The 12238-nt window shown below is 42.3% G+C and overlaps 1 protein-coding gene across 4 annotated transcripts in view; it reads right to left on the reverse strand.

Moving 5' to 3' along the window:
• Nucleotides 1–11680: 11680 nt before the first annotated feature.
• FNIP2 (folliculin interacting protein 2) overlaps nt 11681–12238 on the reverse strand; it is a 46173-nt gene continuing 45615 nt past the window's right edge. For all 4 annotated transcript variants that reach the window (XM_072120543.1, XM_072120552.1, XM_072120534.1 and 1 more), the window contains one exon: nt 11681–12218. In XM_072120543.1, the coding sequence (XP_071976644.1) occupies nt 12140–12218 (79 nt within the window). In that variant the 3' untranslated portion in view covers nt 11681–12139. The remainder of the gene's footprint in view (nt 12219–12238) is intronic.

Below are 12238 nucleotides of genomic sequence, written 5' to 3' on the forward strand. Positions count from 1 at the left end.
CCAAAGACTAGGTGCTCACGTGACCGCCGGGTGTAAAGGTGGTTATTTCCCTCTTACAGATCTAATTAGACCCATTACAGCTCTGATCAGAATCCCCAGTCACAGGTGGTTATTTCCCTCTTACAGATGCCTCAGTAAGGCCGGTGGACTTTTTGGAAACTCATCAGTTTTTGACCAGTTTTAACCCCTTATCACTGACACTAGTTTTCAGCTCAATGACCAGACTCGATTTTTCAAATCTGACATGTCTCACGATAATTGTTTATAACTTCGGAACAATTTAACATATCCAGGTGATTTTTAGAATGTTTTCTCGTGACACATTGTACTTCATGTTAGTTGTAAAATTTAGTTTTTTGCAAAATTTTCACTTTTTTTCAGAACGAAACGCAAGTTTGTAAAAATTCTTCATTTTCCAGGTTTGAAATGTTCTGCTTTCCAGACAGGAAGTAAGTAAAACTACCCAAAAAGCTTGATAATTAACATTTACTGAATGTCTGCTTTATGTGGAGATGATATTTTATGCATCCTCTTTTTTCTAGGCGGTTATGAGGCGCAGAACTTTAGGTGCGATTTTTCTCATTTCCATAAATATTGCTCAAACGCACATTTTGAGGAACAACTCCTCTTTCAAGTGACTTTGAAAGGCCTAAATAAATAGTAAAACCCCCATAAATTAAACTTAAAAAAAGTTTAAAAAAAAAGGCCAGGCATAGAATAGAAGCAGCGCCATACACAGCAGATTTGTATTGTCACATTGTACAAGTTATAAAATTTTTTTGGGGGGTAATGCAAACATATGAAGGCTTATTTATGGGATGAGATACAATGTATAGATAATTCATTTTGGGGGTCTATAGCTTATGAGATTTTATTAACTATTTCAATGGGGACACAAACCAAATCATCAATTTTTAGTATTTTTCCCCCGCTCACCGTAACGTAAAATTAATACATCTTTATTCTCTGGTTCATTACGATTGCGGTGATACCTCATTTATATAGTTTTTTAATCTTTGCTCAATTTTACTGAGCAAAACCAATATTAGAGAAATTGCATTGTTTTTACTATTGATAATTTTCAAGGGCCATAACTTCTGTATTTTTCTGTTGTCAGATCTGGTTGGGGGCTTATTTTTTGCAAAAATAGTTGTTCTTTTCCTACGTATTATATTTGGGAATGTAACTTTTTTGGATCACTTTTTAGAACATTTTATGTGATGGTGTTTGATGAAAAATTAGATATTACGGGAAGTTTTTCGAGTTTTTTTTTTACGTCGTTCACAGAGCGGGTTCAATATTGATTTAGATTTATTGTACAGATTGATACGGACGCGTTGATACCAAATATGCAAGTTTTTTTTTTGTTTTATATACTTTATTTGCATTTTATGTGTAACTGGGTGATTATGGGACTTTAATCATATTTTAAAATGACTTACCGGTAATCTTATTTCCCCCCCACTTTTTTACATTTTCTACTTCCTGGCTTGAACAACGGTTCATCTGATCGCTTGTTCAAGCCTTTACACTGCAATACACGATACACCGCAGTACAAATGCAAGAAACTGAGCATGCTGAGCATGCTCAGTTACATACACCTGGGTCCTGCCAGGAGGTGGAACCCAGCGGGGACAGAAGCTGGCAGCCTTGGGGCACTTGTCGGAACCCGGGGCTGCATGCAGCAGGAGGGATCCCCCGGGGGGGGGGCGTTCCGATCCACAGTGGGGACACTTACACACTGCGGTCATGCTTGACTGCATTGTGCAAGGGGTTTAACACCCAGGATCTGAATTTTTCCGATCCCGGGTGTTAGTGTGACATCACAGCCAGACACTGGCAGTATACTGACCCGATGTCCCAAAATCTTCTCCTGACGCGTCGCCTTAGAAAGGCGTTGCGTCAGAAGAAGTACCCTTAATGATGGACGTAGAAACCCAATAGTGCGATTAAGGGGTAAATCTGAAAATATTTATAAAAATACAATGACATTCCCCATATAATTAAAAAAAAAAAAAAAAATCCCCCCGCTACACTACAGAAAGAATCACCATAGTCTCCCCGTTTGCCCGAGACTATACATATTACCGTATATACTCGAGTATAAGCCGACCCAAGTATAAGCCGAGGCCCCTAATTTTACCACAAAAACCTGGTAAAACTTATATATATTTTACTCGAGTATAAGCCGAGTTTGGGTTTTCAGCACATTTTTTTGTGCTGAAAAACTAGGCTTATACTCGAGTATATATATATCAAAATTATCAAAACAAAATAGGGAATGTATTAATAATGTTCATTTTGCGTTTATTTGGGGTTAAAAGTAGAAAAGTAATTACATTTTCATAGGACATTTTGTTGAATTTTCAAATTAAGGTTTACAAGATAAGCAATAGATGTTAGGATTTATCAGCATCAGAAAAGTGACAAGCTGAGAACGAAAAGTTGAATTATTCTTACCGTTAATTCCTTTTCCATTAGTCCACCATGACGGCCCCACATGGAGGATGACCCTTGACCCTGCAGGGACAGGAAGCGGAGAGGTTAAAACACCCCCCCCCTGCATCCACATACCAGTGGCTTCCAATAACGAACCTTGGCAGTGGATACAACCCATTTATTATATGTTTCATTCACATACAATATAGTCATAAACATTCAATAGTAACAATATGACATAGGGTGGGAATATACATGGGCCGTCATGGTGGACTAATGGAAAAGGAATTAACGGTAAGAATAATTCAACTTTTCCCCTAGCGTCCCCCATGACGGCCCCACATGGAGATATAACAAATAACCATTTCTTTTTAGGGGGGGACAACAGCCTGTAAAACCTTTCTACCAAAGGCTAACTCTCTAGCACAATGTAAGTCTAGTCTGTAATGTTTCGCAAAAGTCATGTGGCTGGACCAAGTAGCTGCTCTACAGATCTCCTCTATTGACGCTCCTCTCTTCTCTGCCCAGGATGCTGCCATGGCCCGAGTTGAGTGCGCCTTAACCTTCCCCGGGGTCTCTAATTGTTGAGTTGCATATGCTGCTCTGATTACTGATTGGATCCATCTTGCAATCGATGCTTTGGAGGCTTTTTTCGCCTTTATTTCTACCCCCATATTGAAGAAGGATATTGTGATCCTGGCGCCAAGATTCAGTCTGTTTGAGATATTGTAACAGAGCTCTTTTAACATCCAGGGAGTGCCAGGCCATCTCTTTCGGATTTTTGGGTTCCTGGCAGAAAGAAGGCAGGATGATTTCCTGATTCCGATGAAAGTCAGATGAAACCTTGGGAATAAAAGTTTTGTCTAGAGTTAAAGTTACTCTATCACTGGATATTTTTAAATAAGGCTCTCTAATGGAGAGGGCTTGTATTTCTCCCAATCGTCTAGCTGAGGTTATTGCTACTAAAAATGTTACTTTTAGGGTCAGATCTTTTATGCTAGCCGATTCTAGAGGTTCAAACGGTGGCCCGGTTAGGTAGTTTAGAACTAAGGAGAGATCCCAGGTAGGAACTCTTTGTTTGAGTTGTGGCCTCAACCTGGGAGGTGGCCCTTTTTCAAATCCTGCTTGTAGAAAATCCAGGACCTGAGAAATATTGGGAGATAATTGATTAGGGGTTGCTGTTCCACAGAAAGCTACAAATTTCTTCCATATTTTGGAATATATAGCAAACGTTATCGGTTTACGACTTGCCTTAAGTGTAGAGATCACACTGTCTGACAAGCCTTTAGACCTCAATAGTCCCCATTCAGGATCCAAGCCGAAAGCTTCAGGTTTTGCGGGTCTGGATGGTATATGGGTCCCTGATGAAGAAGGTCCTTCCGATATGGAAGTAATATTGGTTCTGCTATTGCTAATGCTTTTAGTGTTGCAAACCAATTCTTCTTGGGCCAAAAGGGAACTATCACAATCGCTTTTGCTCTGTCCGTGATAATTTTTTGTATCATCTTGGATATCAACGGCATTGGAGGGAAGGCATACATTAAGGGTGCGTCCCACTTGTGACTGAATGCATCTCTCTGACCGATCGAGACATCTCTTTGCAGCGAGAAGAAACGACCTGCTTTGGTATTCTCCCTGGTAGCGAAGAGGTCTAACACTGGAACTCCCCATCTCTGTGTTATCTGGCCATAAATTTCTTGGTTTAGAGACCATTCGTGATGGTCTATCAACCTCCGACTCAGGAAGTCTGCTATTCCATTCTGACTCCCTTTTAAATGTATAGCTGTTAGGGACAAAATGTTGTTCTCTGCCCAAGTGAAAATTTTTCTTGATAGATGCAACAGGTCTTGACTCCTGGTGCCCCCTTGATGGCGGAGATAAGCTACCGTCGTCACATTGTCTGAGTAGACTTTGATATGGGAGTCTTTCAGATATTGAGAAGCTCCCCTTAGTGCTTCCCAGACCGCCTTCAACTCTCGATGGTTTAAGGATCGCTTCTGAGTCGTCAAGGACCATTGCCCTTGAAGATACCTTCCTTCCAGATATGCTCCCCATCCTGACAGACTTGCATCCGTCTGAATGACCTTTATTGGTCAAGGAAACCAGTGAACTCCCTTTTTCAGATCTTCTTCTGTCCACCACACTAGGGATGACTTTATGGATGGAGGTAGTTGGATCTTTTGATCTAGGTGCGAGGGATCCTTGTCCCAGGATGGCAGAATCCAACTCTGAAAGGTCCTTGTATGACTCTGGCACCATTGGACTGCTCCTATGCAGGCGGTCAGATGCCCCAACACTTTCATAGCCTCTCTTATTGTGCAAGACTGACGTTGCAGAAATAACAGCATCTTTTGAATCATAAGGCTCCTTTTTTCCTCTGGTAGAAAGGACATCTGGAGACTGGAATTTAGTTGTATACCCAAGAAGACAGTTACTCTGTTGGGAATAAGATTGGACTTTTCCCAATTGATGATCCATCCCAGTTGTTGCAGGGTTGAAATAGTTAGATCCCTGTGTGAGATCAACTCTTCTTCCGTAGTCCCAATTATTAGCAGGTCGTCCACATATGGAATGATCTTGACGTTTTTCATTCTCAGATGAGCTATTACTTCTATTAAAATTTTTGAGAAAGTCCTTGGGGCTGATGAGACCCCGAATGGTAAGGCCTTGTATTGGAACCTGAAGATTTCTTCTGTTGGAGAGAGGATCGCAAATCTGAGATACTTTTGGGACTGCGGACAAATGGGAACATGGTAATAGGCATCTTTCAGATCTATTGTACATAGGAATGCCTGATGAGGGATGAGATTGGTAGCTGAACTGATCTTTTCCAGTTTGAATTTCCTGTAGAGGATGAATCTGTTTAGTGATTTTAGGTTGAAAATTAGTCGGAAGGAGCCATTGGGCTTCTTTATCAGAAACAAGGGGCAGTAATGTCCGGTCAATGTTGCACTCCTTGGTACTGGTACTACAACACCCATCTCTTGAAGTTTCATGACTTCCTGCCATAGTTGAAGAGAAAGAGATCGATTTTGCAGATTTGTTATTACAAATTTTTTGGGAGGAAGGGCTGTTAACTCCAATTTGTAGCCATTCTCCAACAGATTCAGGACCCAGGGGTTTGATGTTATCTGTGCCCACTGTTGATAGAACCCTAGGAGTCTTCCCCCCACTCTGGCGTCATTGCTTTCTGAACGGTTGAGTTGTGTTGCTGGAGCTGAGGAGAAAACCTCTTCCTTTTCCTCCTTTGGGATAGCTCCATCTCCCTTGCTTGCCTTTTCCTTTATAAGGAAATTTCCTTTCTCTTGGCTCACAAAAGGGTTGTTTCTTTGGAAAAGACTTTGTTTCTGGAAACCCTTTCCTCTTGTCTGCAGCCTTCTCTAGAATAGCATCTAGATCTGGTCCGAACACATATTCTCCCTGAAACGGAATACCACACAATTTGGATTTGGAACGGAAATCCCCACTCCATTGTCTTAACCATAGCGTACGTCTGGTAGCATTTGAGAGGGCGCCTTCCTTTGCGCTAAACCTTACTCCTTCTGATGATGCGTCCGCTATAAACGCCGTTGCAGATTTCAAAGTCGGCATTGTATCCAAGATGACATCCCTTGGGGTTCCACTTCTAATATGGTTTTCCAACTCCGACAACCAGAAGAACATTGTACGAGCCACAGATGTTGTTGCTATATTGGCTTTAAGGTTTAACATACTAGCCTCCCAGGTTTTCTTCAACAAGCTGTCTGCCTTCCTATCTAATGGATCCTTCAATTGTATCGCATCTTCAAACGGGAGATCCGTCTTTTTTGCAATTTTGGTTACCTGTATATCTACCTTAGGGGGGTTATCCCATAGGCGAGAATCCTGCTCATCAAATATTAAACGGTTCTTAAATTCTCGGGATACCGAAATCCTGTTCTCTGGCTCTCTCCACTCCTCTAAGATTAACTGTTTTAGGGTTTCATTCACTGGAAATACTCTCCTTCTTTTTGCTTTTAGAATACCAAAGAGTTCATCCTGAACTGATTTGGATTCTTCAACATCCTCGATCTTAAGCGTATCTCGTACGGCTTTTAGCAGAGCATCTAAATCTTCGGACAGAAACATATATTTTGATTCCATTTTACATGCCGAGGAAGAGGGAGGTGGTTCCATTTCAAATAATTCTACATTTGATGTGGATGCCTGTTCGCCCTCAGAATCTGATTCTGAAAGGGATTCTACCACTCTGGGTCTTTTGCAAGGTGGTTGTAACTGCGGAATCAATGCAGAAATGGATGAAGACACTGATGTCTGAATCTCACTCTTTATGAATCCCTTCATTTCATCCATAAATGACGTTCTTTCCTCTCGCATTAACCCATCAATACATTCCTTGCAGATTGTTTTTTTATAATTAGGAGATAGTTTATTATAACACATATTGCATCTTTTTGAAGATGCTTTTTTCTTCTCCACCTCTTTAGTTTTCTCCTTCTCCTTAGTATCCTGCTAAGAGAGATGGAGATCAGGAATTTACAGAGATCTTTTTCGGTAAAGGAGGATAATCCCCCCGTCCCCCCAGATACCCCCGAAACCACTCACAGGAGTTATAGGCGGGGGTTCTGGTAATGTCACATCCATAATCAGGGATTCCATGCCTTCAATCTAAACAGAGTATCACGCATTTAGATAATTCCAAACATAACGTACTACAAGAAGACAAAACCTGACCTTATACAGAGTTTTTGCCGATTAAGCTGCACCTGCATAACAGAATAAGGCAATTTAGATATTACACGGCAACATAAAGGTCATAGACCTGACAAAGTACCTTGCACCCACTGTTTAGGAGTGTCACGACCGAGTCACCGCTGATGCAATCCTATAGACCTCAGAGCAGCGTGCAGGTCGACCAGCGCTGGCGTCACGAGTAGATTCTGTAGACCTCAGATCAGCGTGCGCCATTTTTAAATTTTTTGGCGCCCTGCGCCGGCCTCAAGGGCCGGAGACGTCACTTCCGGTGAGACACGGTCCACCGGAAGTTGTCATCAAGCTCCCGACACGTGGCCGGGAGCACCAAGATGGCGGCGCCGGGTGTCTTTGGCTTCCCGGAGCCGCAGGCAGAGCCGGCTGGAGACTTCGTGGGACCAGGAAGAGGAGGCACGGCGCTGATCGCGATCCCAAGTCTCCCAGGATGAAGGTAAGTACCTGCTCCTATTCAAAAAACTCCCCCATACAGTCCCACATGGCGGAGACCGGAGGAGTACTCTCCACTCCATGCCCGTGTAGGGACAGGAAGCCACTGGTATGTGGATGCAGGGGGGGGGGGGGGGGGTGTTTTAACCTCTCCGCTTCCTGTCACTGCAGGGTCAAGGGTCATCCTCCATGTGGGGCCGTCATGGGGGACGCTAGGGGAAATAACTGCTTACACATCACCTGGAAAAGAAACACCACAAAAACCATTTATAGTCAAAAGGTTTATTGCACCATATTCCACAAAATAATTTTATGATACAACACTAGATTAAAAGCAAATATTTCCCAAATTCAACTGACAACTGTATAACTTGTCGATATGCAGCTTGTGGATCCAGACCAGTAATACATGAACGGTTCCCAATTAGTACTACTAATCTGCTTTTCAATAAACCATACAAAAAAGGAAAAATATCAGAAAGGAGTTCATTCTCGCAGTCAAAAACTTAATGCCAAAAAAATATAAATCTCAGCTTCAACATTGTGGCAGCGGATTAAGAATTGTTTGTCGATCTTTAGTTTGTATCCAAGAATCCATTAATTCCATGCCAAAAGAAAGCAACTAAGTGGCACATGTCCACAAATTCCTACAAAACATATCGGGCTAAAGCAGAATCTACTTTAATACTGACCACAAAACCATTAAAATATATTTGTAAGCAAGTAAAATACTATTAAAACACTCTGGGAGCTAAACATAAAAAAATAAATCTAGCGTACATTAAGCATGTAGTGTGTTTCCCCCCACTTGCACGATATAAAAGAAAAAATAAAAAATGGACAAAATTTCTAATTTTGCTGCACATTCCAACACAATCTTGCTCATCACACCACAATATCTATACAACCCATTTTAAATATATAGAAAAAAAAAAAGTCTTTACACAGAAGAGCCATAGTCCAAACGATTGAGGTAGAAACATGAAGACAGTGACAAGGGTCTGGATATGTAGTGTCATTTCTCATAGAGTATTAGATTTATTGTACCCAAATGGCCTACTGGAGCATGGAGTACCATTTCTAGCACTGTCTGCGCCTAGGTCAAAGTCACAAACCATGGATAAGGTTAGTGAAAGTGACGCTAAAATTGTAAAGCAATTTTATGCAGAACTTAAAGGGAACCTACCACCACAAATCTACCTATAAAGGTAGATTGGGTGGTAGGTGGATCATTGGGACGTGAGGATAGCCCTTTTAAGGGCTAATCCTCACGTCCCTGCACTTTTTTGAGAACTTTAATTTGATATTTATTCAAATGTACTTATGTGGCTACCGGGGCGTGGAGTAGCCGCTTATGAGATTACACGAGGCGGCTACTCCACGCCCCGGTAGCCACTTTACTCCTCCTACTCACCCATCTTCGGCGCGCAGCTCCGCGTAGCTGCGCGCCCTCGTCCGGCGAGCCTGCCGTCTGCGCATGCGCAGAAGAGCAGGCCCGCGCCTGCGCGGTCACAACTCCGAAACAGGCGCGGGCCTGCTCTTCTGCGCATGCGCAGACGGCAGGCTCGCCGGACGAGGGCGCGCAGCTACGCGGAGCTGCGCGCCGAAGATGGGTGAGTAGGAGGAGTAAAGTGGCTACCGGGGCGTGGAGTAGCCGCCTCGTGTAATCTCATAAGCGGCTACTCCACGCCCCGGTAGCCACATAAGTACATTTGAATAAATATCAAATTAAAGTTCTCAAAAAAGTGCAGGGACGTGAGGATTAGCCCTTAAAAGGGCTATCCTCACGTCCCAATGATCCACCTACCACCCAATCTACCTTTATAGGTAGATTTGTGGTGGTAGGTGCCCTTTAAGGGGATGCGGTTTTAACCAAATCTATTCACTTACAGAGTAAAAGATCTGCAGCGAATGTCCCATCTGTTATAAAATCTGCATGAGAATATGTTGTAGATTTTGGTTTAACATGGTATCTGCATTAGATGCAGGAACATGTGCAACTTACCTAGCCCACAAAAGAAACACATACTACAGGAATCTCGTGGGCGGACATATTTGCTTTACATTTACTAGATATAACAGACTGCAGGAGAGGAAACTGATACACCATGAAAGGATTTTTCTTATGATTTTTTTCTTATATTTCACAATTATGAATTTGCTTCATACAAAACAAACTATAAGTCCAGGTTAACCTAAAACTCAAGTAGATTTGACTTCTTTTGCTTTCCTTTTTTGTGGATCTGAAAATGCAGCAGGAAGCAAGAAAACCAGGGTCTTGTTCCTCCATTGCTACATTGTATATGGTTACCACAAAAGAAAACAAAAAAGAAACCTGGCTACGCAGGTGAAGAATGTGAGTTGCAGTTTTTAGTTCCTAAAGACTAGTAACATGTGAATTACTGATCACATGAACAGCGTCTACTATGGAAGACAATCACAGGCGTCTGCCATGCTCTTCTATTAATGCCTGACACAACGGGCAATCTCGACAAACCTCCACTAACAAAATCAATATCAATGCTCAGATTTCTAAAAACAAACAATTACCCCCACACATGGTCTTTTCATTCCACCATTAATATGTTGTCTCTTTATAGGGTATCTACCTGTCATGCAATAAAGGGCTCTTCCCCATCTAATTTGAGTTAATTCTACACCATCACTTTATGATTGGTGGATAAATTCAATTTTAAACAAGGTTGTCCCAAGTTTCATTGATAATCTAATCGAAAAGGGTCTGACTGCTGGGACCACCACAGATCACTGCATTCTCAACTAATGAAGAAGCAGGTCACGCATGCATCTCGACACTCATTTCAATGTCTCTAGGAGTGTCCGAAGTTGCCAAACACAGCGCTCACCCATCTCAGAGAGCGACTAGGACTGCCATAGAGACCCTGTGCTCGCCGATTTGACCTGCTGCTTCTTTCATTTGGAGAACGGGACTTGAGTTCTTGTGAACTGTGGTGGTCCCACTGTAGACAGGGGATAACAATCAAACTTGCACCATCCCATTTAAGGATCCCCAACAGTCAAGAATATAGGGCCACCTGACAGTTAAAAAACACACAGACACCTATGTACTTTAAAGAAAACTGCATAAGCACTTTAGGATCAATGGAGTTTCAAACGTGAGACCCCATCAATTATAAGAGGAATGGTATAGTCCAGTGGTGGCGAACCTATGGCACCGGTGCCAGAGGCGGCACTCCAAGCCCTTTCTGTGGGCACCCGGGCCATCGCCCCAGCACACCAGACAGGACTCAAAGAATCTTCCTGCAGTTCCAAGCAACTTGGAAGCAAAGATGCTGTTTTCTGTGATATTTTAAAGTGACTTACTTGGGATTGTAGGAAGAGGGAGAAAGTGTAGACAGGGCCTAATTATCTTTGGAGGACCTCCTGCTGGCCCCACGATTCTCTGTGTACAAAGGGACACTGGAAAGAAGCTAAAATGATGCAAATTTTCCCTACTTTCTACTGTGTTGATGTCCTCAGGAGGCCAGTTTGTTTGAACATTGTTGAAGAACAGGCAGCAATAAGTTACTGCTTTAATTTTTGGTTGGCACCTCGCGGTAAATGCGGGTTTGGGGTTGCAGTTTGGGCACTCGGTCGCTAAAAGGTTCGCCATCACTGGTATAGTCCCTTTAGCCTACTGTCTGTCAGGTTCACCCTCGTATCAATCATTGTAACAGGCAAACCATTACTGCTTATAGGGCTACTTTACCTGTGAAGAGCCCCCAAACCTGTGTGGGATGAGATGTCAAGTCTTACCTAGAGCATAAACAACACATTTGTAAACATCAGGGAGGTCTATAGGCCTTACAGACAGTAGGGTCCGATCTACAGCCAGGAATGTATCTCTATAATTGGTTAGCCAGATCCATGCTGGATGTCAAACAGTTCTGGGAATATTCTGCATCATGTCAGCCCAATTAGGTAGTAAAATGTGCTGGGATTGGTAGTCCAAGTATGGGAAAATAGACAAGAGTGTACAGAGGATCATTTGTGGTGGAGTTCTTGTAGAACTTGGTCGTGTGGTTTAGTACTAGATCATAGAAATAAGAAATAAAAGTCTTTATAGAAGTGGTGACCTCATGTATACATAACATACACAATTCTCCTCAACTTATGTCCCCAAATTGTAATATGACATGCTGAATTCTCTACATGTTCCTGCGGGGAACACAGTGCAAAAAGATGCAGTGTAAAGCAGGAACCATACAGTGGATAAAATTTCAGAAAAAAAGGGGGCCATACAGACGTCAGCACTATAGTTTTGAATTTGAATTTTGGACTTTTCCAAAATTCTTCCCTGTAAAGTGACAAAAGGCCACTAGGGGTCATGTAATGCCTTCACTTCATGTAAACTTTAAAAAAAACAAAAAAAACACACACAACAAAAACAAAGTGTCCTCATTCAGTTCAGCAGAAGGACAGCAGCATCATGTTCCATTCCTCCTTTTCCTGAATGTAGTTTCTCCTCTGTAGCTTATGGAATGACCCAACGTACAATGCAGCTTATAAAAGGATTTGGGCAACATGAGGAGAATGAGTACTTGCCACAGCGGCCAACAAAGGCAAGTCACTGGACTCAATCCTGAAAGGGAAACAGAGCAC

This window comes from Engystomops pustulosus, chromosome 1 (genome assembly GCF_040894005.1).
Source record: "Engystomops pustulosus chromosome 1, aEngPut4.maternal, whole genome shotgun sequence".
Lineage (NCBI taxonomy): Eukaryota > Metazoa > Chordata > Amphibia > Anura > Leptodactylidae > Engystomops > Engystomops pustulosus.